General features: G+C 42.5%; 1 protein-coding gene across 1 annotated transcript; it reads left to right on the top strand.

Moving 5' to 3' along the window:
• Window positions 1-3,130: 3,130 nt before the first annotated feature.
• Window positions 3,131-15,924, top strand: LOC121563425 (zinc finger protein 768). The gene is made up of 5 exons (XM_045217286.1): window positions 3,131-3,166; window positions 3,367-3,522; window positions 8,708-8,872; window positions 14,350-14,461; window positions 14,696-15,924. The coding sequence occupies exons 3-5, from the start codon at window positions 8,783-8,785 to the stop codon at window positions 15,631-15,633; spliced, it is 1,140 nt and encodes a 379-aa protein (XP_045073221.1). The 5' UTR covers window positions 3,131-3,166; window positions 3,367-3,522; window positions 8,708-8,782; the 3' UTR covers window positions 15,634-15,924.
• Window positions 15,925-17,685: the final 1,761 nt, after the last annotated feature.

The raw sequence follows: 17,685 nt of genomic DNA, 5'->3' as shown, positions 1-17,685 counted from the left end.
GCTCGGGGAACAAAACATCGACATTTTGGGTCCATGGCCAGGAACCTCCCCAGACCTTAATCCCATTGAGAACTTGTGGTAAGATCCTCAAGAGGCGGGTGGACAAACAAAAACCCACAACTTCTGACAAACTCCAAGCATTGATTATGCAAGAATGGGCAGCCATCAGTCAGGATGTGGCCCAGAAGTTAATTAACAGCATGCCAGGGCGGATTGCAGAGGTCTTGAAAAAGAAGGGTCAACACTTCAAATATTGACTCTTTGCATAAACTCAATGTTATTGTCAATGAAAGCCTTTGACACTTATGGAATACTTGTAATTATACTTCAGTGTACCATAGTAACTACTAACATAAAGATCTAAGAACACTGAAGCAGCAAACTTTGTGGAGACCAATACTTGTGTCATTCTCAAAACCTTTGACCACGACTGTACAATTCGGCGCTGGATGCTTCTCTTTTCTTGTGACCAATGTGCAATCCGGACTCCGACCTGCGAAGGGCAGCAATACGCAACATAGCGTCTAGTCTGCCGGAAATTCACGCGAAGAAGAAGTAGTAAACGGAAGTGAACAGTGACTGAGAACAATTTCCGCGTTAGCGTTTTTATTGTTATTTAACCCCCTGGAACTCAACATATGACTAATTTAACTGCACAGCATTACATACAAGGCAGTGTTTAATTTGCGTTGGAGACAGGACTTGGTTGATAGATGTTATTTAGGTAACGCTAGCTAGCTGCTAACAATGGCTAACTGTACAGCTTTTCACACTCAAATAGCCTCCATCATGGAGTTGCTAGCGAATGCAGCCGTGGCAGACATATGTAAACTCGTAGACGACGATTATGCAGTGTTTCGTTTGGAAATAACTCAAAGCCAGAAAGAAAACAGGGCATTGCGGAGGAAACTACAGCTATTGGAACTGAAGGTGGCACGGGAGCGCGCAGAGGGGACCGATAATGTCAAGATCCTCGACCGATACAGAGGAATGGCAAGAGGTACATTTTGCAGTAGGTGTGGGCTGTCGCCCAGTTACCCTCTGCCCATGTATTCATATGTGTTAGCTAGAATTGGGCTCAGGGCCAGATTGAGAAATCATAGGCCGGGGGCTTTACTTTTTATATATATATATATATATATATATATATATATATATATATATATATATATATATATATATATATATATATATATATATATATATATATATATATATATATATAAGCCCTTCCAGGCACACCATACTTTTTTGTAAAGAAATTCGTGCACCAAGATGCAATTCGACGTGTTACATTTACTGTTGAAGAAAATGCCCCATTATAATAAAGCCATAATACCATTTGTGATGTGTTATAGGCTACAGTTAAGCAGAGGCGTTTTTAGGATTTCCACACATGGGGAACGTCTGTTAATGGAATAATTGCATTTCATGCTATTCTACTTCATTTACATGACAGAAGACATTAGCAAAATCTTTATTAATTTCACAAAAATGACCGAAATGAGTGGCTACATTGACAAACTGAGATCAATCTGGTCTTGAATTCAAACCAAAAAAATAGCCCAGGCTCACCTAATGATGAAGATGAAGCCATAGGCCACTACTCACAGTGATGGCTGACGCGTTCCTCTTGGCAATAGCCTATCTCAAGATGAGCTACTTTGAAAAACAGTGCTGCTGTTAGCAAAAAAACAGATTAGTCTTATCTTTTCAGCAGTAGGCATTTGCTTTCCAAGCTGTATGTTTTTTTCCCCGGCGATTGTATTTTGAAATGAGCAATAGGCCAATGGAAAGCCACAACCAACCATAGAAATATAATCCATAGATGGGAGTTCCCATTCAAGTCATGAATGGTTTGAATCCACTTGTAGAATCTATGCCAAGGCCTCTTGTAGCTCAGTTGGTAGAGCACCAGGGTTGTGGGTTCGATTCCCACGGGGGGCCAGTATGAAAAATGTATGCACTCACTAACTGTAAGTCGCTCTGGATAAGAGCGTCTGCTAAATGACTAAAATGTAAAATGTAAGGCGCATTGAAGCCGTTCTGGCAATTCGAGGTGGCCCAACACCCTTTTAAGACTCTTTATGTTGGTGTTTCCTTTATTTTGGCAGTTACGTGTATGTGCTTGTTAGAACATTTTATCCACAGTTAATTTTTTAGGAACGATTGATCCTCTGTGGCTAAATTATGCTCTCTGGTGTATTTTGAACATTGAGAGCAGGCTCCCGTGGTTGGATAAAAAAAAAAAAAAAGTTGATTTATTTATTTTTGTCTTGGGCCCGCTATGGGTTTGGGCCCAGGCCCTGATTTACACAATTGACCAGTCACATTTATTTATTATGCAGTTAATTTTATTTTATGAATCAGTTACCCAATCAAAGCAGGGCCCCATACCTCCTCTCCTCCCCCCTGCTGACGACTAGCAGAGCGGCAGCAGGCTGTCTACACTTATTGAGAGCGGGCTCCTGAATCGTCCTGTAGTTGGCAGTTGCAGTAAAAAAAAATGATGTACTACATTTCTAAAACTGTATAATATATAGTGTGTATATATATATATATATATATATATATATATATATATATATATATATATATATATATATATATATATATATATATATATATATATATATAGAATATTTTGTACTTTTTTTTTTTTTTTTGCTGCCTCTTGTTCCCCCACGGTTCTGGGCCCAGGGGCTTCAGCCACGGTAAGCCCCTGCATTAATCCGGCCCTGATTGGGCTTGGTCAGTTTTTGGATCATATGCAATAATGCCCCTGATTACTGCTATCTTGCACAAACACACTATCATATTCTAACCAGATTCTTGATTTACTGAATTTCCTATTATTTACTCATTTAAAACAATATGATGCATGGAACATAATCAATCGATCTATAAATCGTATATCAAGAAGTTATGCGAAGTCATCCTTGCCAATTCTAGACAGTGTCAATAGTGGACAATATACCGTTGAGCATTGACAGTAGCTGACCTAACCACCTCTTTTCCCCCAATCACACTCTCAGGTGAAGGACATCTCACTGGAGGCCACAGGAGTTTTGTGAAGCCAGCGGGACACAATACATGGAGAGATGACCAACCAATCACTGTTGATGAGGGGAGTGGAACCTCAACCCAGCATGTTATTGTGATAGAGGTTAGTGTAATAGTATTACATCAAAACTACAGTACATCAAATGTGGCCAGTTTATTTCAGAAAGGTTCCCCTCAGCTATTCACTTGTTTACATGTACATCCTTATTTATCTGCCATAGGGGAGCTTGTGAGACTTCCCTATGACATTGTTATCCAATTCCAGTCAAGTATCGGTAGTAACATCCGCTATTCTTGTGTCAGTCTGCAGATGCAGAGGCTGCAAGTCCTGGGGTCAAGCAGGGTAGGATTGAAGTAGAGGACCCACAACACAGCAGAGACACCCAGACTGGAGTGACTGGAGCACCCCCTGTAGCCACGGAGGACCCCACCACCGCCGCCCGACGCAGCATCACGGAGGTCAGTGGAACGCAGAACGCCGTCCTCAAGTCAGAGACAGACGCCGACATTTTAACTGTAACACACAGGCTCTTACACACAGGATCTGACCACAGATCAGACCCAGACAGACTTGGGCTGGGGCCACTCCGCTGTCCTCCTGCTCCTGGCTCAGAGTATTTACCGGTATTTCACCAGAGCCAGAGGACTGTTCATTCCCATGGTGATGGTGACGCGTTAGACACTGGTGGTGATGATCTGTCTTGTTCTTACACTACAGAGATGGACCCTGGCAACATATCCTTGGGTTTAGAGACACAGACTGCTCTGTCTAGAGAGGACTGCAACCAGTACAGTAGTAGTGTATACTCTGAAGGGTGCCTAGATAAGAAAGGGGAGGTTATAGTCGTAGATGAGGTGACTGTGAAAGAGGAGGGCAACGCTTCTTCCAGATGGAATGCGGATAGTCACCTAGGAGACAGACACTCACAGGGCAGAGATTTCTTACATTACAGAGAAAGCTTAGAGACAAATATAAATATTGTCACCCACTCCCCTTTACACGAGTTCAGGGATCCCAACCCAGTGACCACGTCAATGGCACCTTCCGATTCACACGGCTGTGTCTTTTTCGATCAGGTATTGAACTCAAACGACCAAAGAGCCAAGGCTTGTGGAGGGGGAGCAACATCAGGCAATAGTAAAGAGAAACGGTTCCTCTGCATGTTCTGTAACAAAGGCTTCAGCAGCCTCCAGAAGGTGGAGATCCACCAGAGGGTCCACACAGGGGAGAAACCTTACAGCTGTACCCAGTGTCACATGCGCTTTGCCCAGGCTGGTCATCTGAAGAGGCACCAGAGGGTCCACACAGGGGAGAAACCCTACAGCTGCCCCCAGTGTGAGAAGAGGTTTTCCCGCCAGGAACAGCTGAAGATGCACCTGAAGGTCCATACGGGATAGAGGCCGCTCACCTGTACACACTGAGGGAAGAGATTCTCAGAGAGGATACACCAGCAGAAAAACCATTCCACTCTATAACATGGAAAGTAACCATTCCACTAGGTAGCTTCTGACATTTTGATCAATCTCTGCATTAAAGACAAAAGATGAATTTTCATTGTCAGCAGAAAACATCAACAGATGCATTTGGAATAATGAGCGTAAGACTAACAGTGTTGATATATTCCTGGGTAGAATATTGCATCCAGACTTTGTGTGAAAATGAATGCCTAAAAAGTCTGTTACATATTGTGTTTGTACTGTGTAGGCTATATGATGTTCACAAATGCCTTTTTCATTACTTCTGTTCAACTACTGTTTTTTTTCCCAATACACTTTTAATGAGAAAATGAATACAGTTTATCGGGTTTGTGCAGATTTTTAGTTGAGACTAGTGATGGGGGCATTTTCATGTTTCAGCATGACGATGCCCCTGTGCAAAAAGCGAGATCCATACAGAGCCCTGACCTCAACCCATCGAACACCTTTGGGATGAATTGGAACGCCGACTGCGAGCCAGGCCTAATCACCCAACATCAGTGCCCGACCTCACTAATGCTCTTTTGGCTGAATGGAAGCAAGTCCCTGCAGCAATGTTCCAACATCTAGTGGAAAGCCTTCCCAGAAGAGTGGAGGCTGTTATAGCAGCGAAGGGGGGACCAACTCCATATTAATGCCCATGATTTTTTTATGAGATGTTTGACGAGCAGGTGTCCACATACTTTTGGTCATGTAGTGTATTTAAGGAGAGCAAATTGATATACAATCCCGAAATCAGCTAACGGTCAACAGTAAAACAAAGCTTAAAATGATGTTTGAGTGAAAATGAATGGTGAATTCGCTTCCGGACATGGTAGACTCCTCCTCACCACTGTGTTGAGATCAGCTGTGCGGGTGAATTTAGCACATATTGATGCTTTAACGAGACATCAGCTGCTGATATTCTAGTGTCATCGATGTTCGCAATTGGCCATTTGATTATATTCCAATAGGCTATATTCTGTAGCCTACCCGTTAGCCTATCCATTGTCACATTATGAAAGGTGTGAAAACCGATAATAGGCTACTGTTTGTGTTTCCCTGGCTGAGTTGGATGACAGATGTAGGCCTACTGTAGAACGATAAACTTTCCTCCAGTGTGGATGCTCACCCACGTTTTATAGTTGGGCTATGTATAATTTGTCAAATAAGTTATGGTCTTTGGTGTGGATAATATTTCATTTCGTAAATCTGTCGATGTTTATGCATTTGAGCTTATCCAAAGGCGATTTCGTTGCGCTGAGACACTTTTCATTGATGTGTAAATGATCAGACTATTGGTTTTACTTCTTGAAAACATTTCCTTCCTCTCCGGCAACTGAGTTAGGAAGGACACCTGTATCTTTGTAGTGACTGGGTGTAATTAATAACTTCACCATGCTCAAAGGGATATTCAATGTCAATTTTTTTTATCCGTCTACCAATAGGTGCCCTTCTTTGTGAGGCATTGAAAAACCTCCCAGGTCTTTGTGGTTGAATCTGTGTTTGAAATTCTTAATTGTATGTGTGGGGTACAGAGATAAGGCAGTCATTCAAAAATTATTGCACACAGAGAGAGTCCATGCAATTTATTATGACTGGTTATGCAAATGTTTACTCCTGAACTTACTTAGGCTTGCCATAACAAAGCGGTCTTCACTATTATTCGACAATGTAGAAAATAGTAAAAAATAAAGAAAAACCTTTTCGGAGAAGTCATCATTGATGAAGAACTGAGATGAGAACTGAGCTTTTTGGCCATGCACACCAGTGGTGGCTTTGGCGTTGAAATGAGAATGCATAAGCAGATAAGAACCCCATACCTATTGTAAAATATGGTGGTGGATCTTTGATGTTATGGGGCTGTTTTGCTTTCACTGGTCCTGGGGCCCTTGTTAAGGTCAATGGCATCAGGAACTTTACCCAGTACCAGGACATTTTAGACAAAAACCTGGATCTTCCAGAAAGACAATAACCCCAAGCACACATCAAAATCCACAAATAAATAGTTGATTGACCACAGAATCTGTCTCCGGACCCAAATCCCATTGAATACCTGTGGTTTGAATTGAAGAGGGCAGTCCATAAGCGCAAACGAAGGATATCAAGGATCTGGAAAGATTCCGTATGGAGGAATGGTCTAAACTCCCTCCCAATGTGTTCTCCAATCTCATACAACATTTTAGAAAAAGGCTCAGTGGCATTTTCCTCTCAAGGTGAGGTATTGAAAACAGGGATGTCAATAATTTTGACCCCTATGTTTTAAAAAAAGAAAAATATTACTTGTTGAAGAAAATCTATTTCTCTGAGCAATTGTATTTCTATAAGATAAAATACATTTCCCCAAAAAATGTTGCATACAATATAGCTCAGTATATGGATTATGTACTGTATTTTATAGTAATTTTTGCTCATCTTTATCAAGGGTGTCAATTTCGGACCCTACTTTATGTCTTCCCTAATTTCTAAAGAGGCATTATGATGCAACAAGCGCAAAACATTTGAACAAAAATGACAATTATGACAATAACTGTTGCCATTTGCGTTACAAATAATCGTTACCCCAAATTCCATAATAGTCAGCCCTACGCACAACCATTGGTCGATGCTTGCAACGTCTGAGCAGGGGAACGTGACCATGATGTGGTTAGTTGATACGTCAAATACCTATCCAGGTGTTGTAAGGAGTCAGCAACCTATGAGTAGAGAAACGCACCCTTTGAGATGCATAGATTGCCGTCATACCTTGTCCATAGACTGCTTACAGGGTAAGGAAACCAATGTGTAATTTTGTAATTTGGGTTTACTATCCCTTTAAACCTAACCTATGACCTGACCCATCACCTTATATATTACTGCCCCACAGTGGCAAGAAGTGACATCCCAAAAACACAAACAATATGATGATTTGGATATGAGCGCTGAAAAATGATAATATAGTTAGCATTGACTTGCATTGGATTTGTGCCACAAATGCTAAAAAGTTATCATTTGAAACCGTGGCCAGGTATGCTCATCCCCAGAATCTCTTTACGTGTCTATTTCCAAAGGATAAAGCTAACAACTTTAACAACTTTATAGTTAAGAACACAATAACAATATGGAAGAAAATTCAATGTATTCTACAAGAACCAATATCCCTCACTAACAACACAACCCTATGGAACAATCCTTGGATAGCTTTTCAGAATTCACCGATAAATTGGACCACATGGAAAACAAAAGGTATAGAAAACCGTACATGACTTGGTAACAGGAAATAAATGTATGTCCCTGACAGAATGAAAAAGTAATTCTGGACTGACCAATGTAGCTAGTTTCAAATACATGCAAATCAATTTTGATTTGAAATCTTTTGGACATCAGAGCAACCTTAAGGGAATCTTATTCGAGTCAGAAAAGGATGTTCATATGATAGGGAAGATATACAAAACCTTGCAGAGAGCATATCCATCTGACAATCTCTTAGAAAGAAATATAAACTATTGGAACCAAGACTTGTTGGCACAAGATGGAGGGAAAGTTGGAGCATAACTAACGAAAATGTACGGTTAATCCAGTATAAACTATATTATACAAGACAAAATTCACAAATTCTACAGCACAACAGCAGAGTCATGTCTTAAGTGTAAAACTAATAATGACTCCATAATCCATGCTTTTGGGAATGCTATAAAGTCCAAAAGTTGTGGGTGGAGCTAGAAAGTTGGCTGTCAGAAGTATTACAATGTAAACTTACTTTTAATCAGTCTATCTGCATATATCAAGACATGGCATATGGGGGTGTAGTGAGATACCCAATGTGCTGGACGATTCTCTTATCACTCATCTTGAAAAAAACATCAAAGCAGAGATGTCTGCCAGGCACACAGAGATACATGTGTATGTGTGGTTTTCATATAACACACACACTAACAAACACCTACTTTACGAAATAGTTAAGTCGGGTTTGTCTGATGATGACTTTTCACTTTATCATAGCTGACTCATATTTACCAACAACATCATATTTATGTCCACCATGATGGGTTTAACAACAATGAAGTCATTCTGTAACTACAGTAAAGGACTCAAACGTAGTGGGGATGGGTAAACACTCCATGTTGAAAGTGTGTTTATTATCTGTGTGTGTGTGTACGTACCTGAGGGTGTGTATGTCTGTGTAATCTGTATCACCTCTCTCTTCCAGGAGGAGGAGGGTCCAGAGGTGCTGCTGGTGAAGGAGGAGGGGTGTGAGGAGGGTCTGGGGAACCCTGAGGGGACCATGGTCATGGAAGACAACCAGACAACACCTCCTCCTGAGCCCACAGAGGAACCAGCTGAGCGGCACAGGACCACACACAGTCTCACTGAGGTGAGCCCACTGTAAACTACTGTCTGAATAGTATTCCACTAAGGTTCTCTGAGTACAACATTGGTAGTAAGTGCTGAGAATAGAGAAATGTTACTCCTACTTTAATGGGTAAATATAAAAGCTATGCATGAAGCCTCTGCAGTCCTAAGTCACATCTAGTTGACATATTTAGGACACCTCATGACCAGGATGGCATATGGAATTGTTTTAAGAAGGTCATATCATGGATCATTTAGCTATTTGATTTAGAACATTTGTTTGATACCTAAAGGGGTCCTAAAGTTCTAAATCCAATAGCTAAATGATCCATGATATGACCTTCTTAAAACAATTCCATATGCCAGCTTAGAACAACCCCCCCAACAGCTTAACCCCCACCTGTGGACGTCGGGCCCTCATACCACCCTCATGGAGTCTGTTTCTGACCGTTTGAGCAGACAGGGGGGTTGTTCTAAGCTGGCATATGGAATTGTTTTAAGAAGGTCATATCATGGATCATTTAGCTATTTGATTTATAACATTTGTTTGATACCTAAAGGGGTCCTAAAGTTCTAAATCAAATAAGCTAAATGATAGGCAATTAGCAAGACACCCCCAATAAAGAAGTGGTTCTGCAGGTGGTGACTACAGACCACTTCTCAGTTCCTATGCTTCCTGGCTGATGTTTTGGTCACTTTTTGAATGCTGGCGGTGCTTTCACACTAGTGGTAGCATGAGACGGAGTCTACAACCCACACAAGTGGCTCAGGTAGTGCAGCTCATCCAGGATGGCACATCAATGCGAGCTGTGGCAAGAAGGTTTGCTGTGTCTGTCAGCGTAGTGTCCAGAGCATGGAGGCGCTACCAGGAGACAGGCCAGTACATCAGGAGACGTGGAGGAGGCCGTAGGGATGGCAACAACCCAGCAGCAGGACCGCTACCTCTGCCTTTGTGCAATGAGGAGCAGGAGGAGCACTGCCAGAGCCCTGCAAAATGACCTCCAGCAGGCCACAAATGTGCATGTGTCTGCTCAAACGGTCAGAAACAGACTCCATGAGGGTGGTATGAGGGCCCGACGTCCACAGGTGGGGGTTGTGCTTACAGCCTAACACCGTGCAGGACGTTTGGCATTTGCCAGAGAACACCAAGATTGGCAAATTCGCCACTGGCGCCCTGTGCTCTTCACAGATGAAAGCAGGTTCACACTGAGCACATGTGACAGACGTGACAGAGTCTGGAGACGCCCGTGGAGAACGTTCTGCTGCCTGCAACATCCTCCAGCATGACCGGTTTGGTGGTGGGTCAGTCATGGTGTGGGGTGGCATTTCTTTGGGGGGCCGTCACAGCCCTCCATGTGCTCGCCAGAGGTAGCCTGACTGCCATTAGGTACCGAGATGAGATCCTCAGACCCCCTTGTGAGACCATATGCTGGTGCGGTTGGCCCTGGGTTCCTCCTAATGCAAGACAATGCTAGACCTCATGTGGCTGGAGTGTGTCAGCAGTTCCTGCAAGAGGAAGGCATTGATGCTATGGACTGGCCCGCCCGTTCCCCAGACCTGAATCCAATTGAGCACATCTGGGACATCATGTCTCGCTCCATCCACCAACGCCACGTTGCACCACAGACTGTCCAGGAGTTGGCGGATGCTTTAGTCCAGGTCTGGGAGGAGATCCCTCAGGAGACCATCCGCCACCTCATCAGGAGCATGCCCAGGCGTTGTAGGGAGGTCATACAGGCATGTGGAGGCCACACACACTACTGAGCCTCATTTTGACTTGTTTTAAGGACATTACATCAAAGTTGGATCAGCCTGTAGTGTGGTTTTCATTTACATTTACATTTTAGTCATTTAGCAGACGCTCTTATCCAGAGCGACTTACATGAGCAATTAGGGTTAAGTGCCTTGCTCAAGGGCACATCGACAGATTTTTCACCTAGTCGGCTCGGGGATTAGAACCAGCGACCTTTCGGTAACTGGCACAACACTCTTAACCACTAAGGTACCTGCCGTCCCGTTTTCCACATTAATTTTGAGGGGGACTCCAAATCCAGACCTCCATGGGTTGATACATTTGATTTCCATTGATAATTTTTGTGTGATTTTGTTGTCAGCACATTCAACTATGTAAAGATTTTTTTTTTAATAAGATTATTTCATTCATTCAGATCAAGGATGTGTTGTTTAAGTGTTCCCTTCATTTTTTTGAGCAGTGTATATTTGTACACATATTTAACCCCTTATTTTTGTTGGCACAAAAGTACCTCAATACTTCCATTCATTTGTATGGATTACCTTTAGACCAGTCCCGTGACACTTGTGGGGGTTGTAGACCAAATGGAGAACACCATCGTGTTCTACAGTGGGGTGATATTAGTTTGAAGCGTAGAACACAATCGTGAGTCTCCCCCTTTCTATGGAGTGTTCATTCATATTAGTTTTGTAGGCCAAATCGTTTGGATACTACAGACGTTTCGTGAGAATACCAATTTTTGGGATGTCTCCTGGTCTGACAAACAGCGCTGTAGCTCTGCCACTTTCCACCGCAGTTGCGCGAAGGGCGGCATAAGCAGACGCGGTGGATTGAGACGCAGCCCATGCAAAAGAAACATACAGTATCTCTATCTTAAACTGACGGATTTTGATGGGGATTTTTTTTGTTACTTCAATTCTAGGGCAGAGATGGGTAACTTTGATAGGGGTGGGGGCCACAAAAAAATTGAGCTCATCATGAGGGGCCGCAGTGGCTCTCCCACCCCCCCCACCTTGCAAGCAAAACATTTTAGCGGCCCCCCTCATCCCTCGTGACAGCGAAGAGAAACATTTGTAGTTTTAAAGTTCATTTCATGTAATTCTGCACATTTTGCCATGGAGCGTAGAGAAGATTTTGCAATTTTATAACTAATTTCATGCAATTCTACTCATTTTACCATAGGGTGGAGGCAAATGTTTGCAGATTTTATTATGATAACTGATGATCAATGGGCCCCACACCGGTTGGTAGTTCGACCATGCTTACTACAAGTTTAGATAGCTGGCCGCTAGACTCATTTACCAATAAAAAATAAAAAAAGTGCTGACATGGGCTAATTGAGTGACTGCTGAGGCACAACCAAATTTCGAAATTGCACCTTGTGTATTCTATTATTCTAACTCTCAACAATATGTTGAGACCCCGACTGAGTTCCTAACAATTATTATTTTTTATTGGTCCGCAGGCCTACGAAAGGGGGTCAGGCCACCAGTTGCCCATCCCTGCTCTAGGGGGTTAACCTCAGACCTTATTTTCTGCGTTTATCATAAAACCCAATCTTTCCCCATTCATTTCACCTGTAACAATGGCTGAACGAACCAGAGGTAACTCATTTCTGTTTTCTATTACTCAAGCTGGTGAGCTCTATAGAGTTCAAAGTTGGCAATACCTCATCGCCACATCGCGATTTGCAAAAATGTCAATGAGTGTCATCATTATCTTTCCTTTGTGTAATCTCTAGTGGACAGACTGCGGAAACATTCAATGGGACCGTAGATCTGTCATGGTACAATGGGATGCATGAGATCAGCAGCAGTAGTTCCTGTGCTTGGGTTTTTCCTCACTGGTTATTTAGGCAAATCACGATTTCGCAGATGTTAGCATCTTTTGTATTTCGGAAGTGGATGGGACATTTGGCCCATAGACTTACCCATAACTTGCAAAGAGAGGGTGGAGCTCTTCGTTCCGGTTCCGATCCTCATTCTATCTCTTCTCTTAACACGTATAGACCCAGAACTTAATCAAGCATCTGAGCAATTATGCAAGACTTTAGTTCTGGGTTAACTGATATTACCTTTTGCGGTACCTCAAACTGTTGTGATTACCAGCTGAGATATAAACTTTTATGAGTTGGTTTTACTCCTGGCTCAGACTTTATCTAGGTACTGTCTTAACATCATCCTAAAACCTACTCTGAACTGGGGAGTTATGATGCTCATTGACATTGTTGCAAATTATGGGGAATAACCAATCGCGGTGAGGCATCGCCAGCTGTGAACTATATAGCACGCTTCAGACAACCGCGGTGAATGTGACTACATCTTAATTTTCTAAATTGCTTTGGCACAGAAGCCTAGGCATCAAGTCACCTGCTGATAATGTTTGCGTACAACGTTGCATATAATGTTTGAAAGGTTTATCATTTTCACCGAACACAATCAAAGTTAACATAAGCCCTAAATGCCATCAATTGCCCAATTTATAGGCATGCCCAATTTATTTATAACGTGATGTTGCGCTCCAAAGGAATTACTTGAAATAACATGATGTAGGTAATTAAATAATAATAATACAAACTTTTCCCACAGCCCCAGCTAACACACCTGACTCCAACAATCAACTAATCATGATCTTCAGTTTAGAATGCAATTAGTTGAATCAGCTGTGTTTGCTAGAGATGTGGGGAAAGTGTGACACCACTCCGGCGCCCAAGGACTGGAGTTACCCATCACTTGATATAAGGCATGTGGAATACAATCAGGGAGAACTCTCTTCAGCTGGTGGCGCTAATAAGAGAGGCTGTGGTAGATTATACAGGTTGGTCCTCAGGGTGAGGGGTACTGTGGTCAATGTCTCCACCTAGTGGTAAAATACAGAAAAGGGAAACAATAAAACACTTGGAAAGGCCGGGCAAGCATATTTAATCTGCAGTAGATATAATTGATGTAAAACCATTACTGTAAGTTTTAGAACACATCAAATCTAATTTTATTTGTCACATGCCGTATACAACAGGTGTAGACCTTACCGTGAAATGCTTACTTACAAGCCCTTAACCAACAATGCAGTTTTAAGAAAAATAAGAGTTAAGAAAATATTTTCTAAATAAACTAAAGTAAAAATCAAGTAATAAAATAACAATAACGAGGCTATATACAGGGGGTACCGGTACAGAGTCAATGTGCGGGGGTACACGTTAGTCGAGGTTGTTGCATATGTTTGTTATTGGAAAATAAACAACAGGGTTAAGCAAAACAGAGCGGGGGTTCGGGTCACTGGGCTTACAAAGGGAAGGGGCCTTTCACAGAAACATACTATAGTCCTTCTCTAGGTTAAGATGATATAGCAATATCAAAACATTATTCTACTAACTTCAAAGCAATTGCATGTGGCTGCATGTGGCTCAGGAACCACTGGCTCGCTGCATTTTTCTATTACCAAGACTGGTAACTGGTAAGGACAGCTCATGAGGTCTCTTAAATATATGTCGACTAGGTGGGACTCTTATGACTAAAGACGCTTCATGCATAGCTTTTATTTCGACCCATAAGTGTATGAGTAAAATGTATCTTCTCAGCACATCAAGTAATCAAATCCACTAACAACTTTGCATAGTATAAAATTAACTAACATGTTTGCATAGTACTCATAGCAATCCCTCAATGCCCAATCAGAAGTTGCTCCATAGTAGGGTGCACATATCAGATTTCTTGATCCAACATCCTCTTACTCTGTATCTCATACAGTCAGTAGACATGGAGGATGGGAAGCCTGATCTGCTGCTGGTCAAAGAGGAGACAATAGAAGATGGACCAGAGACCATTGATCTGCTGAGTGGACTAAAGATGGGGGAGCAAGGTAAGGGAGAAATACATATAGCCTACATACAGTAATAGATCTTCAGTGGGAATAGTGATGCACCTGGCTATTATTTTTTCTTAATTCATAAAATGAAATCAATACAGCGTATGTTTACATACAAAAACGCCACATTATAATGTATGAACTTGACCAGGTAATTGACAAAAAAAACTCCATATGTAGTTTTCTCTACCATGTTTGTAAAGTCAATTTTCTAAACTCTTCCTGCAGATGACTGGGTGGCCATCTTGGATTCCCAGACCCAGACAGGTGCAGCCAAGGGCCCAGGGGACAATGTCACTGAGCAGGCCAGGACCAGAGGCGACATAGTGGAGGTCAGTGGATGGGACAGCGTCTTCAACTCTGGGCTGGGGAGCAACACTGTTAATCACAACCAGAAAAAGACAGTGGAACATAAAACAACAACCAAACTTAGTCTCCATGACAACAGACTGGCTGAGACCAGGGCGAGGCGTAGATTTGGTCTGCGAGGGCGAGGAGGTGTCAGTATGCGGCGGGAGAGAACAGACACAGACTCGGCTAGCGATGCTCCGTCCTGCTCCTATAGTTGTGATTCAGAGAGACTGATGGCGCCTCAGGTTAACCCCGTAACAGGTGCTGCCTTCAGCCTGCCTTCTATAGGATCTATCAACTGGAACATGGACCCTGTGACAACACAGACACTTCCTGGCCTTCATCCTCCTCACACTCTCCTAATGTTAAACCAGACCTCGGACAATGCCAGTGCCTCAACACTAAATGGCTACACAAGCCCATTGACAAATGACAGTGGTAGTGATGCTATCAGTAGATCCGGTGGCAAAGAGAAGCGCTTCTGTTCATTCTGTGGGAAAGCCTTCAGTTTCCGCAAACAGGTGGAGATCCACCAGAGAATGCACACAGGGGAGAAACCTTTCAGCTGCCAACTGTGCCGGGCCAGTTTTTCACAATCATCCAGCTTGAAGAGGCACCAGAGAGTCCACACGGGGAGAAACCCTACAGCTGCCCCCCAGTGTGAGAAGCGGTTCTCCCACCAGCACCATCTGAAGGTGCACCTGAAGGTCCACACGGGAGAGAGGCCGTTCGCCTGTACGCACTGCGGGAAGAGGTTCTCAGAGAGGAGCTACCTCAGGATACACCAGCAGCAAATGCACACGGCCCATGTATAGTGTATAGTGATATGTAATGTAGTACTAGTTAGTTTGTAGTTAATTCTGTTGGTTTTGGATGTAGTAGGGAACTGGATGAGGTGAACTGAGGAAAGCATGAGTATGATGAGGCAGAGGAAATGATATGGTGATGGTGTCTGTAAAAATGTTTCACTGATTAAGAGTGACAACTTTGTCCTGTTGTTTGATGATGTTTTGTAATGAGGAAATGATTGGGCCTTACTTTTTATGTTTACTTGACATAAAGTAGTGAAGCTGTGTGTAATGTGTAACCTTTTCCAAAGTATTCTAAAATAATTTTTATCAAAGTGAGGGTACCAGATTTACAGAAAATCTAGTGTTACCATAGTGAGAAAAGTTATTCTACTTATATCGTTTTGTGGAATAAAAAAATACTGTACTATTTAAATACAAAGTTGACTCTCTGAATATTTTTGTTTTTCTTATCGGAGTCTTACCAAAATATGTCATTCTTGAATCAACACATTGCCATTTTTTTAATAATAAACTCCAATGGCTCCATATTGTAAGGTACTTCAATCAGTGTTAGAGATTAACTTGTCTATGGTTAACATTTTATATTATCATGTCATGTTTCTGTGTGTACAGCAAAGAGTTTCTTATACAAACCTTTATGCTTTTCTGTTCAATTTGTGTTTACAGTCTTGCAGTCCATGAGGACCTGCTGATATCAGGTGTTGCTGGCAGGAGAGACTGGACCTCTGAAGTGGCTGGTCACAATCCCTGGCTCTAGATCAGAACCCTGGATCAGAAGCCGTCACTCTTCCTTCCCGAGTCAGAACAAGGACCCAACTGCGAATGACAGAGACAACACCACCACCACAAAGAAGACAACCAGCGGACAGGTGGACTGAACATCCTCAGTCCTGGTGGTCATCACAGAGACAGAGGCTCCAGTCAGGGATCTAGTCTGCAGCCCAGAACCTCAGTGCATGGCTACCCCACAAATACAGACAGGGTCAGGATGGGCGTTCACCACAAGAGGTACCTAGCCTATAACACAGCACACAATCCAAAGAACACCCGAACAATGGCTAGATGTCAAGGAGGGAGCGCAAAGACTAACCACCTGAAAGTGATTGCTGCTGCTTCTACTTCTTGTGGTGTCATTGGGTCACAACGTGGGAGGCTGAGCATTTGGACGGACGCTGTCAAGCCGTATGCCTGCCCTAAGTGTGGAAGCGCCGCTGAGGCGAACTATGTGAAGAAGCACCAGACCGTTCACACCAAGGAGAGGCCCTTCAAGTGCAAACTGTTACAAGAGCTTCTCCTTCCTGAGTAGCCTTACCAGACATATGAATGTCCACAATGGGGAGGAATTGTAGCAGTGTGGCTTGAGATGTACACAGGGGATGTCTGGGAACTATTCTTTAGCTGACATTATAGTTATGTGAAGTGTCTTGGGGTAGGAGGGTAATTAAACACATACCCCTCATTAACTTGTCATTTGAAACAGGCTTGTGTAAATACCTGTTTTTAGAGAGACAGTAAACCTGGGCTATAACAATTACAGTTGAATATTTACCTTAGATGGAATAAAGTAATTTTTTAAAATGTTCTACTATATTCTTGCTAACACTGTTCTCTCTAAAACACTGATGAATAGGTTTGATGTGTAATGTAATAAGCAGTACTTTATTTCAAAGAACAGTGCGCATACCTTTTTTTATTTAACCACACCCTTTGCTCTATGATGACCCCAACCAACAGATCCTTGAAGAAAGCCGTCGGTGAGACGCTGGAGTGATGGCGGAAGCGCAAGTGCTGTTTAAAGCTGATAGTGGGTCGAGTAGAGTAGTATTATCTACCCGTACAGTAGGTGGCGGCATGCACATCCAATTGTTGCGAACGCCATTATACCAGAGAAGAAGTAAAACAACATTTTTCGTCAGTGTAAACGGAAGTGAACATTGACCAAGAACAATTTCTTACGTTAGCGTTTTTGTTGTTATTTAGACGTTTATTAACACCCTGGAACTCAAAATATGAATATTTTAACTGCACAACATCACATACTTACCCCAGGTAGTC

Source organism: Coregonus clupeaformis, unplaced genomic scaffold (genome assembly GCF_020615455.1).
Source record: "Coregonus clupeaformis isolate EN_2021a unplaced genomic scaffold, ASM2061545v1 scaf0997, whole genome shotgun sequence".
NCBI lineage: Eukaryota > Metazoa > Chordata > Actinopteri > Salmoniformes > Salmonidae > Coregonus > Coregonus clupeaformis.
Note: the sequence above shows the minus strand (reverse complement) of the source record. Positions and strands in the feature narration are given on the sequence as shown.

Bases quoted from the DNA above. Each gene is read 5' to 3' on its own strand.
- LOC121563425 (XM_045217286.1), top strand. From the start codon at position 8,783: ATGGTCATGGAAGACAACCAGACAACACCTCCTCCTGAGCCCACAGAG. The intron at 8,873-14,349 runs GTGAGCCCACTG...TATCTCATACAG, and splicing joins CCACACACAGTCTCACTGAG to TCAGTAGACATGGAGGATGG. The intron at 14,462-14,695 runs GTAAGGGAGAAA...CTCTTCCTGCAG, and splicing joins ACTAAAGATGGGGGAGCAAG to ATGACTGGGTGGCCATCTTG.